At 38.1% G+C, this 17,833-nt stretch overlaps 1 protein-coding gene across 2 annotated transcripts in view; it reads right to left on the bottom strand.

Moving 5' to 3' along the window:
* Window positions 1-17,833, bottom strand: part of LOC137033105 (complement C3-like) — a 31,946-nt gene that overhangs the window by 9,719 nt on the left and 4,394 nt on the right. Inside the window, exons 2-34 of one of the 2 annotated variants that reach the window (XM_067405218.1) lie at window positions 17,006-17,198; window positions 16,754-16,922; window positions 16,510-16,583; window positions 16,271-16,359; window positions 15,976-16,058; window positions 15,788-15,875; window positions 13,241-13,343; window positions 12,987-13,107; window positions 12,769-12,884; window positions 12,501-12,647; window positions 12,204-12,407; window positions 11,880-12,071; window positions 11,586-11,738; window positions 11,388-11,517; window positions 10,267-10,305; window positions 9,843-9,945; window positions 9,627-9,715; window positions 9,373-9,512; window positions 8,942-9,154; window positions 8,779-8,839; window positions 8,429-8,512; window positions 6,189-6,389; window positions 5,941-6,016; window positions 5,642-5,801; window positions 4,974-5,069; window positions 4,014-4,170; window positions 3,664-3,827; window positions 3,432-3,587; window positions 3,280-3,339; window positions 3,116-3,206; window positions 2,993-3,041; window positions 1,160-1,250; window positions 522-611 (exon numbers count right to left, since the gene is read on the bottom strand). In XM_067405218.1, coding sequence (XP_067261319.1) covers window positions 522-611; window positions 1,160-1,250; window positions 2,993-3,041; window positions 3,116-3,206; window positions 3,280-3,339; window positions 3,432-3,587; window positions 3,664-3,827; window positions 4,014-4,170; window positions 4,974-5,069; window positions 5,642-5,801; window positions 5,941-6,016; window positions 6,189-6,389; window positions 8,429-8,512; window positions 8,779-8,839; window positions 8,942-9,154; window positions 9,373-9,512; window positions 9,627-9,715; window positions 9,843-9,945; window positions 10,267-10,305; window positions 11,388-11,517; window positions 11,586-11,738; window positions 11,880-12,071; window positions 12,204-12,407; window positions 12,501-12,647; window positions 12,769-12,884; window positions 12,987-13,107; window positions 13,241-13,343; window positions 15,788-15,875; window positions 15,976-16,058; window positions 16,271-16,359; window positions 16,510-16,583; window positions 16,754-16,922; window positions 17,006-17,198 — 3,982 coding nt within the window. Of the gene's footprint in view, window positions 1-521; window positions 612-1,159; window positions 1,251-2,992; window positions 3,042-3,115; window positions 3,207-3,279; window positions 3,340-3,431; window positions 3,588-3,663; window positions 3,828-4,013; window positions 4,171-4,973; window positions 5,070-5,641; window positions 5,802-5,940; window positions 6,017-6,188; window positions 6,390-8,428; window positions 8,513-8,778; window positions 8,840-8,941; window positions 9,155-9,372; window positions 9,513-9,626; window positions 9,716-9,842; window positions 9,946-10,266; window positions 10,306-11,387; window positions 11,518-11,585; window positions 11,739-11,879; window positions 12,072-12,203; window positions 12,408-12,500; window positions 12,648-12,768; window positions 12,885-12,986; window positions 13,108-13,240; window positions 13,344-14,747; window positions 14,771-15,787; window positions 15,876-15,975; window positions 16,059-16,270; window positions 16,360-16,509; window positions 16,584-16,753; window positions 16,923-17,005; window positions 17,199-17,833 lie in introns of those variants that run through there. The other variant, XM_067405219.1, reaches the window with a different exon arrangement.

The following is a 17,833-nucleotide window of genomic DNA, read 5'->3' as shown; positions in this document are numbered from 1 at the left end:
TAAAATATGCTAAATTTGAGCTTGTGCTAACTCAAATACGTACACATTTTTCTCTAAATGCCAAAAATATAAAGTAGGTAGAAGTATACAGTTGGTACTACATTTGGTTTGAAACTTACTTTCAAAGTTTGAATGAAATTCATATGTACTACATACTCCATGTTGTCGTTGTCATGTGTCCTCATGGGACAGTAAAGTGTCCATTGAATGCATATTTCAGAATCTCGCTGGAAGTAGTAGGTCGTCCGGAGACTTTCTGGCTACTGTTTTTTGAATAATGTGAATTCAGACATACTACTCTGTTGGCATACTGTTTTTTGCATACTATTTAATAGGGAAGTTTTCAATTATAGAAGTATTTCGAACACAGCAATTCTACATAATGATGCGGTTTTACATCATTATGTAGTGATGTCATCACGCAATGACATCACAACATAATTTTGTAACTATTAGCAACAAATTGACCTGCCTCTAGCAGCTTCTCCCGAGACAATAGTTGGCAACAGTGGCTGAAATACCTTATCTAAGTAGAGGATGAGGGATCCTCGCTCTGACAGCCTTTTGTCCATCTCAAACTTCTGAATGAATCTCTCTTTCCCTGTGGACAACTGAGGCCAAGAAAAGGAGAAATAATAAACAATACATGATATAATCAAAATGCTTTATATCCTGTCTGCAGATGTTTGTTAGATGCTCCACATGCACAGTCAAGTAAACTCACCTATTGTGCATTTTATATAGACTGTTTCAAAGCAGCTTCACATTAATAAAACAGGAAACATAACAGTGTTAATGTTGTAAAATTAATCAGTTTTGAAACAAATTCAAATTAACTAAATTCAGCTCAATTTAGTTAAATTTTGTACTCGTTCGATATGGTCAGTGCAGTTGAAGCTAGTCAACTAATTTTTTTCTTCAAAACTGATCCTAAAGTTGGTTACATAAAAAGGTAGATCGGTCTTATTTAAATCGGAAAATTATTTAAGACTGATTACAGCTTGTCTTGTCTAACTGCTAGTTGGTCAAACTCGTTCTTAAGACACAATTTTAACATAGTGGGTATGTTTATGTTTATGGAGGTTCAGTATGAATGGAGTCATTTACTCATTGCTGCACAAATATGAGGCATCACTGCATCAGTTTATCTGCACAATACCTTTTCAAGATCTTTGTTTTCCACATTAAATCCCATTGGTATGCCAATGTCCAGAATAGTCATGGTGGCATCGGTTTTATTGCTTTTATAGCTGTGAAGGACAGATCAAGAGCAGATTTTATTAACATGATTTGTAGGTCTACAGTTTTCCTCCATCAACTGATTCTGTGTTTAAGGCTGCTTTCACACTAGAGCTTTTGGTGCGAACCCGAGTCCGTTTGATGGCAGAATTATTATATTGTAGTATACAAACCCGATTCCAAAAAAGTTGGGACACTGCACAAATTTTGAATAAAAACAGAATGCAATGATGTGGAAGTTTCAAATTTCAATATTTTATTCAGAATACAACAGGACTTCTTTGTCGCATCTTCCTCTTTATGATGTGCCAAATGTTTTCTGTGGGTGAAAGATCTGGACTGCAGGCTGGTCATTTTAGTACCCGGATCCTTCTTCTACGCAGCCATGATGTTGTAATTGATGCAGTATGTGGTCTGGCATTGTCATGTTGGAAAATGCAAGGTCTTCCCTGAAAGAGACGACGTCTGGATGGGAGCATATGTTGTTCTAGAACTTGGATATACCTTTCAGCATTGATGGTGCCTTTCCAGATGTGTAAGCTGCCCATGCCACACGCACTCATGCAACCCCATACCATCAGAGATGCAGGCTTCTGAACTGAGCGCTGATAACAACTTGGGTTGTCCTTGTCCTCTTTAGTCTGGATGACATGGCATCCCAGTTTTCCAAAAAGAACTTCAAATTTTGATTCGTCTGACCACAGAACAGTTTTCCACTTTGCCACAGTCCATTTTAAATAAGCCTTGGCCCAGAGAAAACGCCTGCGCTTCTGGATCATGTTAAGATATGACTTCTTTTTTGATATATAGTTTTAGCCGGCAACAGCGAATGGCATGGTGGATTGTGTTCACCGACAATGTTTTCTGGAAGTATTCCTGAGCCTATGTTGTGATTTCCATTACAGTAGCATTCCTGTATGTGATGCAGTGCCGTCTAAGGGCCCGAAGATCACGGGCATCCAGTATGGTTTTCTGGCCTTGACCCTTACGCACAGAGATTGTTCCAGATTCTCTGAATCTTTGGATGATATTATGCACTGTAGATGATGATAACTTCAAACTCTTTGCAATTTTTCTCTGAGAAACTAATTTCTGATATTGCTCCACTATTTTTCGCCGCAGCATTGGGGGAATTGGTGATCCTCTACCCATCTTGACTTCTGAGAGGCACTGCCACTCTGAGAGGCTCTTTTTATACCCAATCATGTTGCCAGTTGCAAATTGGTCCTCCAGCGGTTCCTTATATGTACAAAAAAGTCCCAACTTTTTTGGAATGTGTAGCTCTCATGAAATCCAAAATGAGCCAATATTTGGCATGACATTTCAAAATGTCTCACTTTCAACATCTGATATGTTATCTATATTCTATTGTGAATAAAATATAAGTTTATGAGATTTGTAAATTATTGCATTCCTTTTTTATTCACAATTTGTACAGTGTCCCAACTTTTTTGGAATCAGGTTTGTAAAACAGAGCTGCTCATTTCTGAATTATCTGTATTTGAAGTTGCATCCGCGGCAGAACTCAGTGAAGTTTGAGTCACTGCTGGAGTCATTATCTAGTCACGGTGGTAAATCTGCTGCCACTAGTAATTATGTTCATGATGCAAATGTATCATGAAATGTTCTTGAGCTCTGACCAAGTAAACAAACCAAGTGTAAAAACAACCTAAATGAGCACATGTGGATTAATTACAAATAAAAATGGGTTCTTGGCATAAAAATGAACATATTAGGAAATTTGTTCACATACATGAAGTCCATAGTGAGCTTGTATGATTCAATGGCTCCTTCTTGTTTTACTAAAAGGGAAATAAAGTCATTAAAAAAGTTAAAGAAGATTCAACACATAAAAGTCACATTAGGGGTTACTAACCTTCTGAGTCTTGCTCAATTTTAACAGTCAGATCAAAGAATGTACAGTCAGACTTTTTCTCAACAGGTCTAGCGTAGTACAGCGTCAGAACCTGAAAACAGCAGCACGCCTCAGATTAGATGTTCAAATGCTTTATTCTTGCTGTTGACCATATAAATGCTCACTGAGAGAGTGGCTGTTCCAGTTCCTTTAGCAGTCACAGTGAAGTCTTTATTGATCTCCACCTGTTGAGTGAATGCAGATGTTATCAAGGTAATAAAAAACATGATGTTGACAGAGATACCCGAAAAATGTATTGACCAAAGAGTTACTCAACCTTCTCAGACCATGCAACATGCATATTTTCTCTTGTAATAGAACGTCTGAAATGTCTTGTTCCTGCCACTGACAGCTCCACTTCCAGAATGAAATTTTGTTTGTCCTTCACCTGTGTATGATACTCTGCCACCGCCTGGAACACCATGATGGTTGCCTGGAAAGCACAGGAAGCATTCAAAGACAAATTCTGCACCTGTTTATCACAGTAAAATGATAAAATGTTAGTGTACCTGTGTGGTTTCAGAACCATCATAATGAGACTGTTGTCTGGCCAACCAGTGCACTGCCTCTCCTGCTTTATCAAAGTCTTTGGCCTTCACAAGCGCCAGCACAGCATAGGCCGTCGCCTCTAATGAGTGATAACGCTGTCCAGGGACAGTCCAGGACCTGCCGGCTGATTCAAACACAAACCAGGAATGCTATTCATTCCACTACCGTTTCTGACACCAACAAGCAGCTATCATTACAAACCAAAACTTACAAAAAAAATTATTTCAGAATTTCCACTTGGGTTTGTTTTATTGTTTCATGTTGTATAAAGAAAAAAAACACTAATTGTTGACGTGTTGCTGTTACTGACCTTCTCCTTGGCCGGAATGTTTCATCAAGATATCTTTATTGAGTTTGTCAGCATTGGCCATGGCATAGGACGTCAACGCAACAGCGTAAGGATTGGTCAGTTGTGGAAGTCGACCTTCCAAGAACGCAACAGCCTTCCTGATACTTTCATCCAGACTCTATAAAAGGATGTGTGCAATGTTAAATTTTCTCAGATCTACAAACTAACTTTTAAAAAAAAGTTAAGTTTATAAAATCAGTCCATTTATAAGTCAAGCTGTTGCAGGTTGCATATTTTGGTCTTGTTTCCAAAATACAGCATTTGCTTAATTGGGAATTGTTTTTATTGCCACTACTGATTTTTTGGTGCCTGTAAATGACTGAACTATGTATGCATAGAACAGGATTAAGCACTAAGGCAACCACAGCCTAACCAAACTTTTAAGGTGGAAAATTGGAGGAGGATGATTTAATGTTGAATCTCCATTATTTATTTCGCTCATGTCTCATCATGTAATTTCATCATTGTAACACCATAAAATATCACTGAAGTTGAAACCACCGCACCGCCGTTCTTCCCTGAACATGCTGAATCTGCCATTCAGAAAACTATGCTAAAGCCAGTCTGAAAAGTTAGAGAAAGGGAGGGAGAGGCAAATCTATAACCAGAGACTTTTCCCTCTGTTAAATTACGTGATATTATTTTGAACTGTTCCCTGTGGTAATCTAGCAACTACCTTAATTATGGACAGAAGGATGGAATTTTTCTTCAAGTGATAGTTTAGGTGAGTGAAAATTATATTTTCTTGCTGCGTTTTTTACATTATATGTCTAAATGTGATCCAAAAAGACATTTTAAAGCAGTTAATATAAAAATAAATAAAAATTACTTGGGACAGGATCCCCACACCGCTACAATTACATTGCTTCCTCTGTTTTAAAATCCACAAGCCACCACTGGTGGTGAAACAAATTCACTTACACCAACTGATCCAGCACAGATCTCTCTGCCCTCCTGCATGGCAATCACAACAAAGGCCGTCATAGACGCACCGGCATCTTTGCCTCGTACATCACCCTGGAATAAAGCCCAACATCACAGAATACAACACAGAAACAATCAGATTATGTGTGTGTTTTAAACATTTAAAGGTGCAGTATGTAGGATTTCTGTCCGCTGAAGCTCAAACCAAAGGAGTAGCTTGATGATGCCTAATCTGAGCGCGGAATCTTGGCACATGTGGTCTTCACCTCAACGGACGGTGCAAAAGAATAGGGAAGAAATCATGTTCATGGATGCAATTATTAACGTTATTGTAGTATAAAGCAGAGCAGGACCGAGTGTTGTGGGAGCTGAACGAGGCCGCTGGAGCGACACACGCCTAACCAGGCAGCGGGAATTTTATTATGCCAGTCGCCGGCGCCACTTCCGCTTTCCTGGTCATGAGTATGAGGTAACGCAGCTCTGTTTATCATATTAGATACATTTGAGTGTGCTGAAAATTATGTTATTACATTACTCTGTGCGTTCGCTCGGCGGCTGCTGTGAGACACTTGTTTGAGACACTTGTTAGAGATCTGATTCCATATTTATACCTGTGATTGGGCTCTCAGGCGAGATCCCAATACGAGATCCCACATTCAACTTACCACCATCTCTCCATGAGTTACAGCTGAATCCTCTTTAAATGAGCCGTCTTGCAGTTGTTTGTTGAGAACCAGCCACTTGATGGCGCTACAGATCACATTATGCTCTATAGCAACAAAGTTTTTGGCCATGGTGAAGACTTTAGCTACATATGCAGTCAGCCTTTAACAGACAAACAGAAGGATATAAATAAATCAAATTAATAATTAAGTTATAATTATTATTACTATTCAAAACAATATTAAATAAAATATGTAAGAGAGGAGAAATCAGGCTTGAAATGAAACAAAAATGACTTTACCATGTGCTGCTCGGCCTGTTTGCGTCAGAAGCGTAGGATCCATCTGATTTATGGAAGCTCAGCTGCTGCTGATAACCTTCATACAAAAAAGAAATTATATTTATTTCCTATATTTTTCTTTTTAATTTTATCTAATTTTCTTTAGGGGTGAATTCAGGTTGATTGGGTCTCTTTTTGCCATTAAGATGTCTAGGAAAAGGTGTCCCAATCAACCTGAATAGACCCTACATTTGTTGGATCCTGCTGACCTGTATTGATATGGTTAATGGCTTCTTTACGGCGGTCCATTCCGGCAGCCTCCCACTGATTGGTGCTGTCCAGATAATGAGTTGCAATGACAGGTAGAGTCATGTAGATCATGTTCTTCTCTCCATTACCACTGGGCTGGACAATAAACTGCCTAAAGTCTCCACTGATGGCCCGCTCGACATTCTGAGAGATTTCTTCACCTGGAGGCATAAAAGAGGGAATGCAGGCTGTGAATATTTAGTAACATTCTCAACACTATTTGGTTTTGTATCTGGACAGTTTCAAATTCTTTAAGTTTACCTCTTTACCCGCCAGCGTTTTTGTTCATTTTCACAAAAATTTCTTGGCGCCCAGAACATTGTTGTATGAATATCTGAACATGCAATATATCAAAAGAAAGAACAGACCATCTGCTTTTAAACAAAACCCGTTTTATTCTAGCTTCATGCATTCTTTTTTATCAACACTTGAATGTGCATATTTAATTTAATTAAAAAAAGCAACATTTTGAGCAAAAAGCTGAGAAAATCATGTTCTTGTCAAAGACTACATTCAGATCGGATTCAGAACGATGATCAAAACATAGATGGAGTAGAACGAGTCCATCAGCAACCCAAGGCTTCACAGTCCTATTGCTCGTCCTGGGTCGACGTTTCATTCACTAACATTAGGCGTGTTATTTTACATATGCATGTTTGATATCCCATGTTTCTGTATCTTCCTCGCACGTGTTTTGGATCTGGAGATTCAGTACTTTTTCAGAATATGTGTAATAGTGCCCTCTACAGTGAAAACATGGAAAGTATGAAAATTTAGTCAATGGCAGGGAAAGAGTTAAAGGATTAGTTCACTTTGAAATTAAAATTTCCAGATAATTTACTCACCCCCATGTCATCCAAGATTTTCATGTCTTTCTTTCTTCAGTCAAAAAGAAATTAAGGTTTTTGATGAAAACATTCCAGGATTTCTCCATATAGTGGACCTCAATGAAGCCCAAACGGTTGAAGGTCAAAATTACAGTTTACAGCCATCCCAGACAAGGAATAAGGGTCTTATCTAGAGAAACCATCGCTCATTTTCTAAAAAAAATTAAACATTTTATACATTTTAACCATAAACGCTCACCTTGAACTAGCTCTCTTCTTCTTCTCTATTAGAATTCCAGCAGTGTAGATGCTGCTAAGTGTATTACTGCCCTCCACAGGTCAAAGTTTGAACTACATTGTCATATACAATATGCTAGTGCAAGTATAACAATTAGTTCAAACTTTAACCAGTAATATACTTAGCAGTGTCTACACTGCTGTAATTCAAATAGAGAAGAAGAAGTGAGCTAGTGTCAAGATAAATTTTTTTTTTTTTTTTGAAAATGAGTGATGGTTTCTCTAGATAAGACCCTTTTTTTCTCGTCTAGGATCGTGTATAACATTTTGAAGCTGCACTGAAACTGTAATTTTGACCTTCAACCGTTTGGGCTCCAATGAAGTTCACTATATGGAGAAAAATCCTGGAATGTTTTCATCAAAAACTTTAATTTCTTTTCGACTGAAGAAAGAAAGACATGAACATCTTGGATGACATGGGGGTGAGTAAATTATCTGGAAATTGAAAGTGAACTAATCCTAATACTGTACTAAAGCACAAAAATACTACAATATGTTTGCAGATATTTAGGAAGCATTCCAAGGTCACATACTTGTTTCTCAAAAACAACGCTACAGGCAGTTATTTTACTTTGAAATCTGTGTTTTGTGGAATGTCTGTTCATGTTTTGGTCTGTGTGCTCCTCCTGCTGCAAATTCACCCAATAGTATTTCGCCACAACAGGTTATCAGTTGGCAGAAAACACAACATATTGCAGCCAGCGAACAAACTAGGTCAGAGATCGCAAATTCTACCTGATCTAAAAAAGCCTCTGCATCCATATAAATAGCTCTATGCCCAGATGCATATTAAAACTCAGCGTGAGCGAGGAGGACAGGGTGGGAGAAACAACCCTCTCCAATATTTTGAATATGGACTGCAGTACCCATTTCAACTGCCATCAGCCAATCACACTGCACCTTTAAGATCAGATTGTACTTTAACTGTAAATGACCTTTTTATATTCTTACAGGTGATGATATCAAATTATTTTCTACATTTACAGAACTTTTTAAAAACGTCAAAGGATAATTTAAAATGTTAGTGCTAAGGGATTTGGTAAAATGCAATGCACTGCTTTACAAACATTCCTTACCAGTAATTGTGATGTAGGTGATAGCAGGTGTGTCTGGAATCCGATCAGCTGGTAATTCAGCTTTAACAACTATAGGTTTCTCCCCTGTTCCATTTGGGATGGGAAACAGAAAAGAACAGGAAGATGGAGGAAGAATCATGAATTGGTAAAATTTTGTAGGCTTTTTGTGAGTTAGAGTAGGAGTAACAAGAAAAGTATAAGAGTTTATTCTGATCTCTTGATTGACTGGAACTATAATGATATTCATAAAATTGTTTTTTTAATAATTGGCTGAAAGTTCAATGTGTGTAATGTTGTATAATGAAAGTATAACACAGTAGTGTTAATTTGTGGTTCACAGTAAATCTCACCATTCTGAACAGGATTGAGCTCCACGTTTTGACTCTGCATTGTAATCAGCACACCCTCCGGCTGAAAGAGAGAGTTTATTCATTCAAAATATGACAAACATCTATTGATTATAGACGAATGACCAAATCAAATGAAAATTGACAGAATTCCCATGAAACGTACCACCACCTTCAGGGTCTTTCTCACTCCATAAGTGTGGAAAGAATCATATGCAGAAGCTATCACCTCAATCATGTGATCTCCCAGCGTCATGGGAATAATCACATACGAAACCGCTATGCTGGAGTCTTGGTCAACATTTACTATTACTCTGTATTTGCCTTTCTTACTGGCAAGGCTACAAACATCTTCTGTCTCCATAAACTCCACACGCACCTATTGAAAACAGGAGAGCGAGACACAAATCACTTCGATACCTAAAGGAAACTTCCTCCAAAGTAAATGCATTCGAATTGAATATGAAATGTGTGATGAAAGAGGATATTTCTGAAATGTCTATGATTTGACTCAAGCAGAAATGGTTACTACAATGCAAATGGTTTTAATGTATACCATAAAATATGAATGCATTTTTAATATCAAATCTGATCTACCTTCTGCTTCTTTGGTGTGTAATTGTGAATAATGGCCTTGATTTCCAGTTGTTCACCGCGCACAGCTGAAGAAGGCATCTTGAGGTCGATGAAAAGTTGTTTAAAAATGACGATCTCCTCAGGTTCTGCCACACAGATGCCTTTGAGGAGGAACACAGACACAAAGAATGATTTAAAGCAGCAGCTCCGGGGTGATAATTATGATGATGATGTTTTTTCAGACCATGTATCCTGCATTTGCAGCTTCATCTTACCAAGTGTTGGTGACAGACTGACAGCCAAGATCTGCCATGTAGTAATAGAGTCTCCCAGGAAGATCACTTTATCTGCGACTGGTGCTGGACTGGGATATGAGGAAAATATAAGAAAAAGTACTCTTCTCTTCTAATGCTAAGGGTGTATCTAGGGGGGGCACTAGGGGTGTGAACGAGGATCAACTCACAGCTTGTGTCTAAAAGTCTCCTACTCACCAATTCTCGCATAAATCAATCTCTTCCCATAACCAACTTTCAGGGAACTGTGTACGTGACACGATCTCATCAGAGTCTATGTAATAGTCATCATCATCATCGCCTGTTGTAACAGATAAAAATTTGAGATATGCACCAATTATTAATTTTCTGAAAGTTTTTCGGAGAAATGCAAAACATTTGCGAGAGAATGCAAAACCATTGACTTATTTGTCCTCCCTTCTCATATTTTTTCCCACCACCACTTCCCTTTAGGGGCTCTGTAGACATCATAGCTGGATCATTACAGGCATATTCTGATAATCCTCAATTTATGTTAATTTATTCCAATACAGTGTCCATTCAAGTTACAATGAACATATCTAACAGCAGAGATGAACTCTTTAATCTTTAAAAGGTATGAATCATAAGTGCAGTTTCTTACTTCTCCGTCTTCTTTTTGCAAGGACGGGACACTCCGGCGCTAGAGGAAATTTCATTAGAATGAAGTTAGCATATGGCACTCTAATGTGTGAGGGAGAAATTCACTACAATTTAACTTGGTGCAGTGCTTTTCCAGTGCTGATCTTAACAGTTTAAATTAGTTAACATATAGACAATGAAGACATTCAGGGGCAAATACAGTAAACCATTAAAGGATTAGTCCACTTTCAAATAAACTCTTCCTGATAATTTACTCACCCCCATGTCATCCAAGATGTTCATGTCTTTCTTTCTTCAGTCAAAAAGAAATTAAGGTTTTTGATGAAAACATTCCAGGATTTTTCTCCTTATAGTGGACTTGAGTGGACTCCAAACGGTTGAAGGTCAAAATTACAGTTTCAGTGCAGCTTCAAAGTGCTTTAAACGATACCAGACGAGGAATAAGGGTCTTATCTAGCAAAACGATCTGTCATTTTCGAAAAAAAATGTAAATGTATATGCTTTATATAAAAAAATGTTCGCCTTCTAAGTGCTTCTGCCAAAACCGCATTTCTGTATTCTCCAAAACGTTTACGCCGTATGTCCTACACCTTCCCTAGTTCGTTCTGCAAGTAAAATAGGAAAGGCGTAGGACATACAGTGTAAGCTTTTGGAAGAATACGGAAAGCAGAAGGACGTGCAAAGTGATAATTTGTGTAATTTGTTATAAAGCATATACAGTTGTATTTTTTTCTAAAATGACCGATCTTTTCGCTAGATAAGACCCTTATTCCTCGTTTGGTATCGTTTAAAGCCCTTTAAAGCTGCACTGAAACTGTAATTTTGACCTTCAACTGTTTGGAGGCCATTGAAGTCCACTATAAGGAGAATAATCCTGAAATGTTTTCATCAAAAACCTTCATTTCTCTTTGACTGAAGAAAGAAAGACATGAACATCTTGGATGACATGGGGGTGAGTAAATTATCAGGAAAATTTTATTTAAAAGTAGACTAATCCTTTAACTTCAGTGAATTTGCCACTAAACATCTCAAATGTCTAAATCTATTGTAGTAAATTATTTTAATTGTATGTATATGGACAGTGCACCTCTGGATTATTTTTATAAATATACATATACATACTTGTTCTGGTGTTGGTTCCCCCTGCACTGTGTGACTCAAACATCAGACCTGCATCACTGAAAACCCCCATACTGTCCCTCCCACCTCCTGCCGTACAGCCGGTGTCATGCTTCTCTATGACGTCCCAGATCTAAAGCAGCAAAGAGATTATTTATAAGCTAATGACAAGCTGTTGAGATGCTGATGAAGGACCTTCACCTTCGTCTGAGTGAGTCTGTTCTTGTTAAGGACATGCGTGGCCTTGTTCACCACCACCAGCCCAACCCTAGCTCCAGGATCTCCAGTTATCTGCAGTTTGACCTCATCTCCTGTGCCATAGGTATTCATCTTGCTCTTCACCCGAAGCTTGAGCTGTTAAGACAAGAGACACTGAATCAGCTCTAGTTGATGAGCACGTCAACCATTTCTATGTATATGTCTGATGTTTGAGTCACACTCTGCAGGAGGAACCAACACCAGAACAAGTATGTATATGTATATTTGTTGACTTACTGTTCCCATGCACGTGTCCTTCACGTTGACCCAGACTGAATCCGACACCACCTCAGATGAGCCTACATGATAATAAGCCACAATGCGGAAGGACGGCACCATGTCTTTGGTTACAGGTAGAGACAGAGAGAATAGAGATTGTCCTTTCATCTTAAACCTGTCTGCATGAACAATCTGACCTTTACTCAAGATCTGAAAATGAGAAAAGTAAAAAAGACTAAAGCACTTTGTACGGCTTCAAACACAAGCTGTTGTAGAAATCAAATACTGATGTAATTGATGCATTGGTGGTACAAATGAATAACAAATAACCATAATCTTTACCATGTATGTATAATCTTGATCTTTAACTCCTGGACTTTGTCCAGTGTTCAGGCTGACTATCATTTGATCACCGATCTCAAGTTCTGCTGCATCAATGCTGATGTGCAAGTAATTCTTGGAGTTGTCTTTGGGAACGTAGGCCAGAGCTGTCATCGTCTTCACTGCCTGCTGTCCATCGCTTAATCGCGGATCTTTGGTTTTAGCCTGAAATTAATAAATACATTTTCCTGTTGATTCAAAGCAACTACAAATTACTGTAAACAAATAGCTTGTTCTACATCATGTATTCTGTCTTACAGTGATCTCCAGCCTGGAAGATCCTCCTACAGTGTTGATGGTTACTTTTGCAATGCCATTGGCTCTTGTTTGAGCTCTGACCGCTCCAGGATTGAGCTCCACTTCCACATTTTCAGCAGGGGTCTGGTCAGGATTTGTAACGTAGACCTTTTATAAAACCAAGACCAAAAAAAAAAAATATTAGCCATCATCATGTTTAGTAATATATTGTTAAAATTGTTCCTCAGTTCCTATAACTCTTCAGGTTCGTAAAGTCAATGTTTTATACCAAAACACTGAACGGCATTCCAGGTTTGAAGAATTGTGGTGTTTTTTTGAAGTGGATGTTATACGGTGATGTCACAATCTGAATGCCTCTCCTTTCTGCTTCCACCATTTCACTGCCTGAAACACACACACACACAAACACACGATCAGCCTCTCATATACACTCGCATATATGCATGTAAATGTGTACACGGATGTATAGTATCTGTTGAGTCTTACCACTTTCTGTTAAAAGACTGACTGAAACATAGATTGATTGTCCAACCAGCTGGTTAATGTCTCTAAAGGTCTTAGTGATCATCTCCCTGGTCAGTTCTGCAGTACCTTCTCCTTCCATTATCTGTTCAAATATGAGAAAGACAACATCAGTCTACAAGATGCAGTGAAAAGCTTTTTAATTTCTATTTAAGTCATCCTCTAGGTGAAGAGAAATTAGATTGATCCCAACTTGTAAACTGTTTAATTTCCCTCACCCGAACTTTTTGCAGAGAAGTAGGAATACTTGTTTTCTTTTCACCGTTCATCACACCAAACACCACAAATGCATTTCCTTCCACCTCCTTTCCAAACAGGTACCTATAAAAGCACATAAATTTCTGCTGTAAAAACTTAATGGTGACGATGACGGTCACTGATCCACATCCACTTTCATTACATAGAAAAAAATGCAGCTTGAACATTTGTCTAACTACCTTCTTTTTTTTTTTTCACAGTTATACGTTTTGAATGACATGAAGGTATGCTATTTTCATTTTTGGACTACTCTGAGCCATTCAATTAAGAAGCTCTTTTCCTGTTCTGACAGACAGAATTGACTTTTGCTGGTGTTACCTAGAGGTTACAAAGAGCGGCAAATTATGCTTCAAAAGTTATTTAGTCAAAATCAGTGAGTGATTTTTCCCCTTTTCTTTTGTTGTTGGATTGACATTAAGGAAATACACAATAGCAGGTAGTATATTTGGCTGCTGTCACTTCAAGACCAAATGCACAGATCCAATATAGGGCTAATGTCATATACTTTCTTCTCCCAACTCATGTAACAGTTTAAGTCCAAGGATGAAGAAGTTACCAATAACAACAGTCTTTATTAAACATAAGCCAACAAACCCCAAAAAGTGTTCCATGTACAAACAAAACTGGACAACGAATGAGTGAAGGTGATGAACTAAAACACACATGGTGATAATCATCACAACTGTTCATTATTTAGTTTAAGTGGTAAACTGATTGTGGCAGGAAAATGAGAACAAAGGAACAAAGGCAAACTGATAGAAAATTAAACCACAACTAAGCATAACTGTGACAGAATGCTCCCTTCTAGGAAGGTGTGGCCTAAAAGCTAAAAACAATTAATTTTGATTTCAGGGGGACTATTAATTATAAGGCCAATTTCATGGCATGCGAACTTCAGACTTCAGATGCAAAAGCCTCTAAGTGCCATTTGAAATTGTCTTATAAAATTAGCATTTTATCAAGCTTTTATATTTATTTTCAGTTATTTCACTTTAGTGGCAATGAAAAGGACCTATTAATTGCCATTAAAGTGAAATTACTGAACCTAAACATACAAGCTTTATAAAAATGCTCATTTTATAAGAAAATTTCAAATGGCACTTAGAGGCTTTTGCATCTAAAGTCTTCATTTCGAGTTTGTCCATGCACAACTCAGGAGTCAAGTTCGATTGCAGGTGCGCCATGAAGGTAGTCTGCGAGTAAAAGAATGTCCATACACAACTTGGAAGTTAAATTTAAAGGCTGTTGCTCCTTGAAGACTGTAATTGAGAAACTGATCAAGTGCAACTCATGCGTAGAATTCAAGAGTTATTAGCAGTCTGCAAACGTGAAAATCTGTCCAAGTGCAATTCATGAGTTAAATTCAAATTTATTTGCTCCATGAAGGCAATCTGTAAATATAAAACACAGCATGGTACATCTCAAGGGTTACATTTTGTCCCAGCAACAAAAGCATGGGGACCCTACCATGAGACCTTCTCCCCCCTCCTCACAAGCTTTCTTGACTAGCAGACATATTTTGGCTCTAGCATCAACATCCTGCTTGATCAACAGCTCCTTGATCCTTTCGCCACACTGCTTGACCACCCAGGTGAAAAAAAAGTATTGGGTAAGCCACGCAATATCGCGTTCAATATCGACGGCGATTCATATCGATATTGAACGCGATATTGCGTGGCTTGTCAGTTAACTACGGCTCTGTCTATTAAATGCCGCTCCATTTGAAAGCAGGTGATGGTGATTTAGCAGCAATCAGGGAACCGGCTTTACTGACGAAATGCGCGTGACAAAAGCATTCGATATATCGCCCAGACCTAACTGACATCTTCACTTCTAGATCAAGAAGCTGTCAATCAAAAACTCAGTAGCCAATGAGAACACACTGCTGCTAGCCCCACCCCCACGAGAGATATGAGCCAGAATGACGAACGAAAACTCAGTGTAAATACATTCTTTTAGTTGTCGCATTTACACAAAAAGTTTTGCCTGCAATTTATTTTTTCAGTTTCAAAGACATTTTAGCAAAGATGCGCAGAAAGGAAACGAGGATGCATAAATAAGACATAAGCACCCCATGTGCTTCGGCTTCCACATTACAGACGCACACTCTTCTTGTTACCGTGGTGCTCTGATTATAATACGTCACGGCACAAATCAGTGGACAACAAAAACTTACAGCAATACAATAAATGGCTCCTACAAAAAAATAAATGTTAAGCATAATGTAAAAACAAAATATTGTGTAGTGCAGACCATATTGTGTAGTGAAACCATATTCATACTATCAGTAAATTAGAGAATAACCAAACTCAAAAAAATATGCCTTTTGAGACTAAGATAAATAAATGTCTTCATTACTTTGGAAGTTATGCTATCTCAAACTCTCAAGAAAAGTTTTGGTTGCTCAAAGCACATATTGTAGTTTACATAAATCTATTTTAAATCAGTGTGTTCACACATTACAGAATCATTTTCAATACAATGAAGCAGAAGATAGGCTGTCTTACTTGGCATCAATGTCGACTGTCAGGCTCTGATCATCCACAAAGTAGAATGACTTAGAAGGTTTTATAATCACTTTAAATGTTGGAGGCACTATAAACCAAGACAGACAAAAGACAAACAAATAAATACACTCTTTTAGTTGTCGCATTTACACAAAATGTTTTTTTTTTGTTGTTGACACAGGTCTTACCATATTCTTTGACCTCAAAGTCAGCAGTAAATGTCTTCTGGGGAGTGTTTGTGTACCGAGTGACGACCTTCCAGACACCCAGACTGAAACAAAAACATTTAAACAAACTACAAATAAGCATTTTACAAGAGATCAAATTAATCTCATCACACAGATCACATATATGAGATTTAGTTGCGTTGTGTGTAGATAAATTCAAGAGTTGCTATCCTGATGTAGACTTCATGAATCATTAAACAAAGTTCACTCAGGTTGAGCAAGTTCAGTCATAATAGTGTTTCACACATAAACACACCTGGAAACCTCAGAGATGCTGTATCTTCCAGACTGCATGCCTTTCGCTGGATATATCTTCTCTGATGAAACTGTGATACCCTGTGGATTCTGAAGAAACAGAGAAATCAGCATTAACAATGTGTCAGCTGAGATCATCAGTGCACTGATACTCACTACAGCTGAAATGTCATGAATGAGTGTGTGTGTGTGTGTGTATGTGTGTGTGTACTAACAGTGTGCTCTATTATAAGTGTGTACCATGATTTCCACCGTGATTGCAGAGTGACTGTGTGGTTTCATGTTGGGCATCAGAGAGAAAATCCTGTAAAAAACTGCAAAAGAGATCAAAGAAAAAACGGAAAATGAGTTCTGATGTTTTTTCCTCAGATTTAAACCCCGATACATGCAGCAGTCAGTTTATTAATAAACAGGTTGTTGTCATGCTGATGTAATATGTTTGAAAATGGACATATTTTTCCTACTTTTTAGCACTGAATCGTACCTGTGCTAGCAGGTGTGTAGATGGGCTTGTCTGTCTGTACAAATATATATCCAGACTGAAATGAGACCATGACCACTTTCTCCAGAGTGTGTGATGGAAATTGAGCCTGTAGATACACATACTGCTTCTCCAGAGGATCATTAGAGAAGAAGTTCTGATCATCGGGAATCTGCAAAACAATCAGTCAGCCTGAATTATATCTGAAAACACAATAATGAAAATGAAACATCACTGTAATTATGGAGCTCTCACCTTTATATCTGTAAGGATCTGGTAATCGTTGCCTGCAGTCAGTGTTACTGTTTTGGAGAGTATCTCCTGTTTCTTTAGGAAGTTTTTTACTGAGATCCTCACGTTCAGGTTTCCTCCAGAATAATCCTGAGCCTCCACAAACACATTCTCTGAGGAACCCACTCTCAGCAAATTAGGAGCTGACAGAACAAACCTGAGGAGATCAAATCAGAGCATGAACCATGAAATGTTGCAGTGCTTGATGTGAGCCACCAATCAAAACTCATCCATGGCTCGCATCATACATTGCAGCATGAATAAATTATACAGCTAAATTGTCCTATTATTTTCATTATTTGTTCCTGTTTGCTTTCTTTTTTTGCCGTTGTTTTGTTTGTTTTTGTAGCCTGTTTTTTGATGTTCAGAGTTAAAGGGAATTCCTGAAAGCAGCTGATGTGACAAACCTAGGTATGTTTAAGAGTAAGTAGGTGGATAACTTCAACTGTCGATTCCAAAAACCTGCTCTGGAGCAGCTCATGTTCCAGGGTTTGTTTACTTCAGAGGTGTTCAGCGCATACAAGACCTATTGATGAGGCTCTAATGGGCGTGAGATTGCACACAATATTATATGTTATTAAAATTTACAGATAATATATAGTAATACATAGATAATATACTGCCATGATAGTTCTGTCATGAAACTCTAGATGGCGCAGGTTCTACCATAAGCTGATGATAAGTACAGCGTTATCTACTTGGTCCATGTTGCATCTGCTGATTGCTGTTTACATTCACTACAGCAGTTTGCAGCACGAACATCAATAGATAATTAAACGGCTTTCTTGTGCT

Source organism: Chanodichthys erythropterus, chromosome 12 (genome assembly GCF_024489055.1).
Source record: "Chanodichthys erythropterus isolate Z2021 chromosome 12, ASM2448905v1, whole genome shotgun sequence".
Lineage (NCBI taxonomy): Eukaryota > Metazoa > Chordata > Actinopteri > Cypriniformes > Xenocyprididae > Chanodichthys > Chanodichthys erythropterus.
Note: the sequence above shows the minus strand (reverse complement) of the source record. Positions and strands in the feature narration are given on the sequence as shown.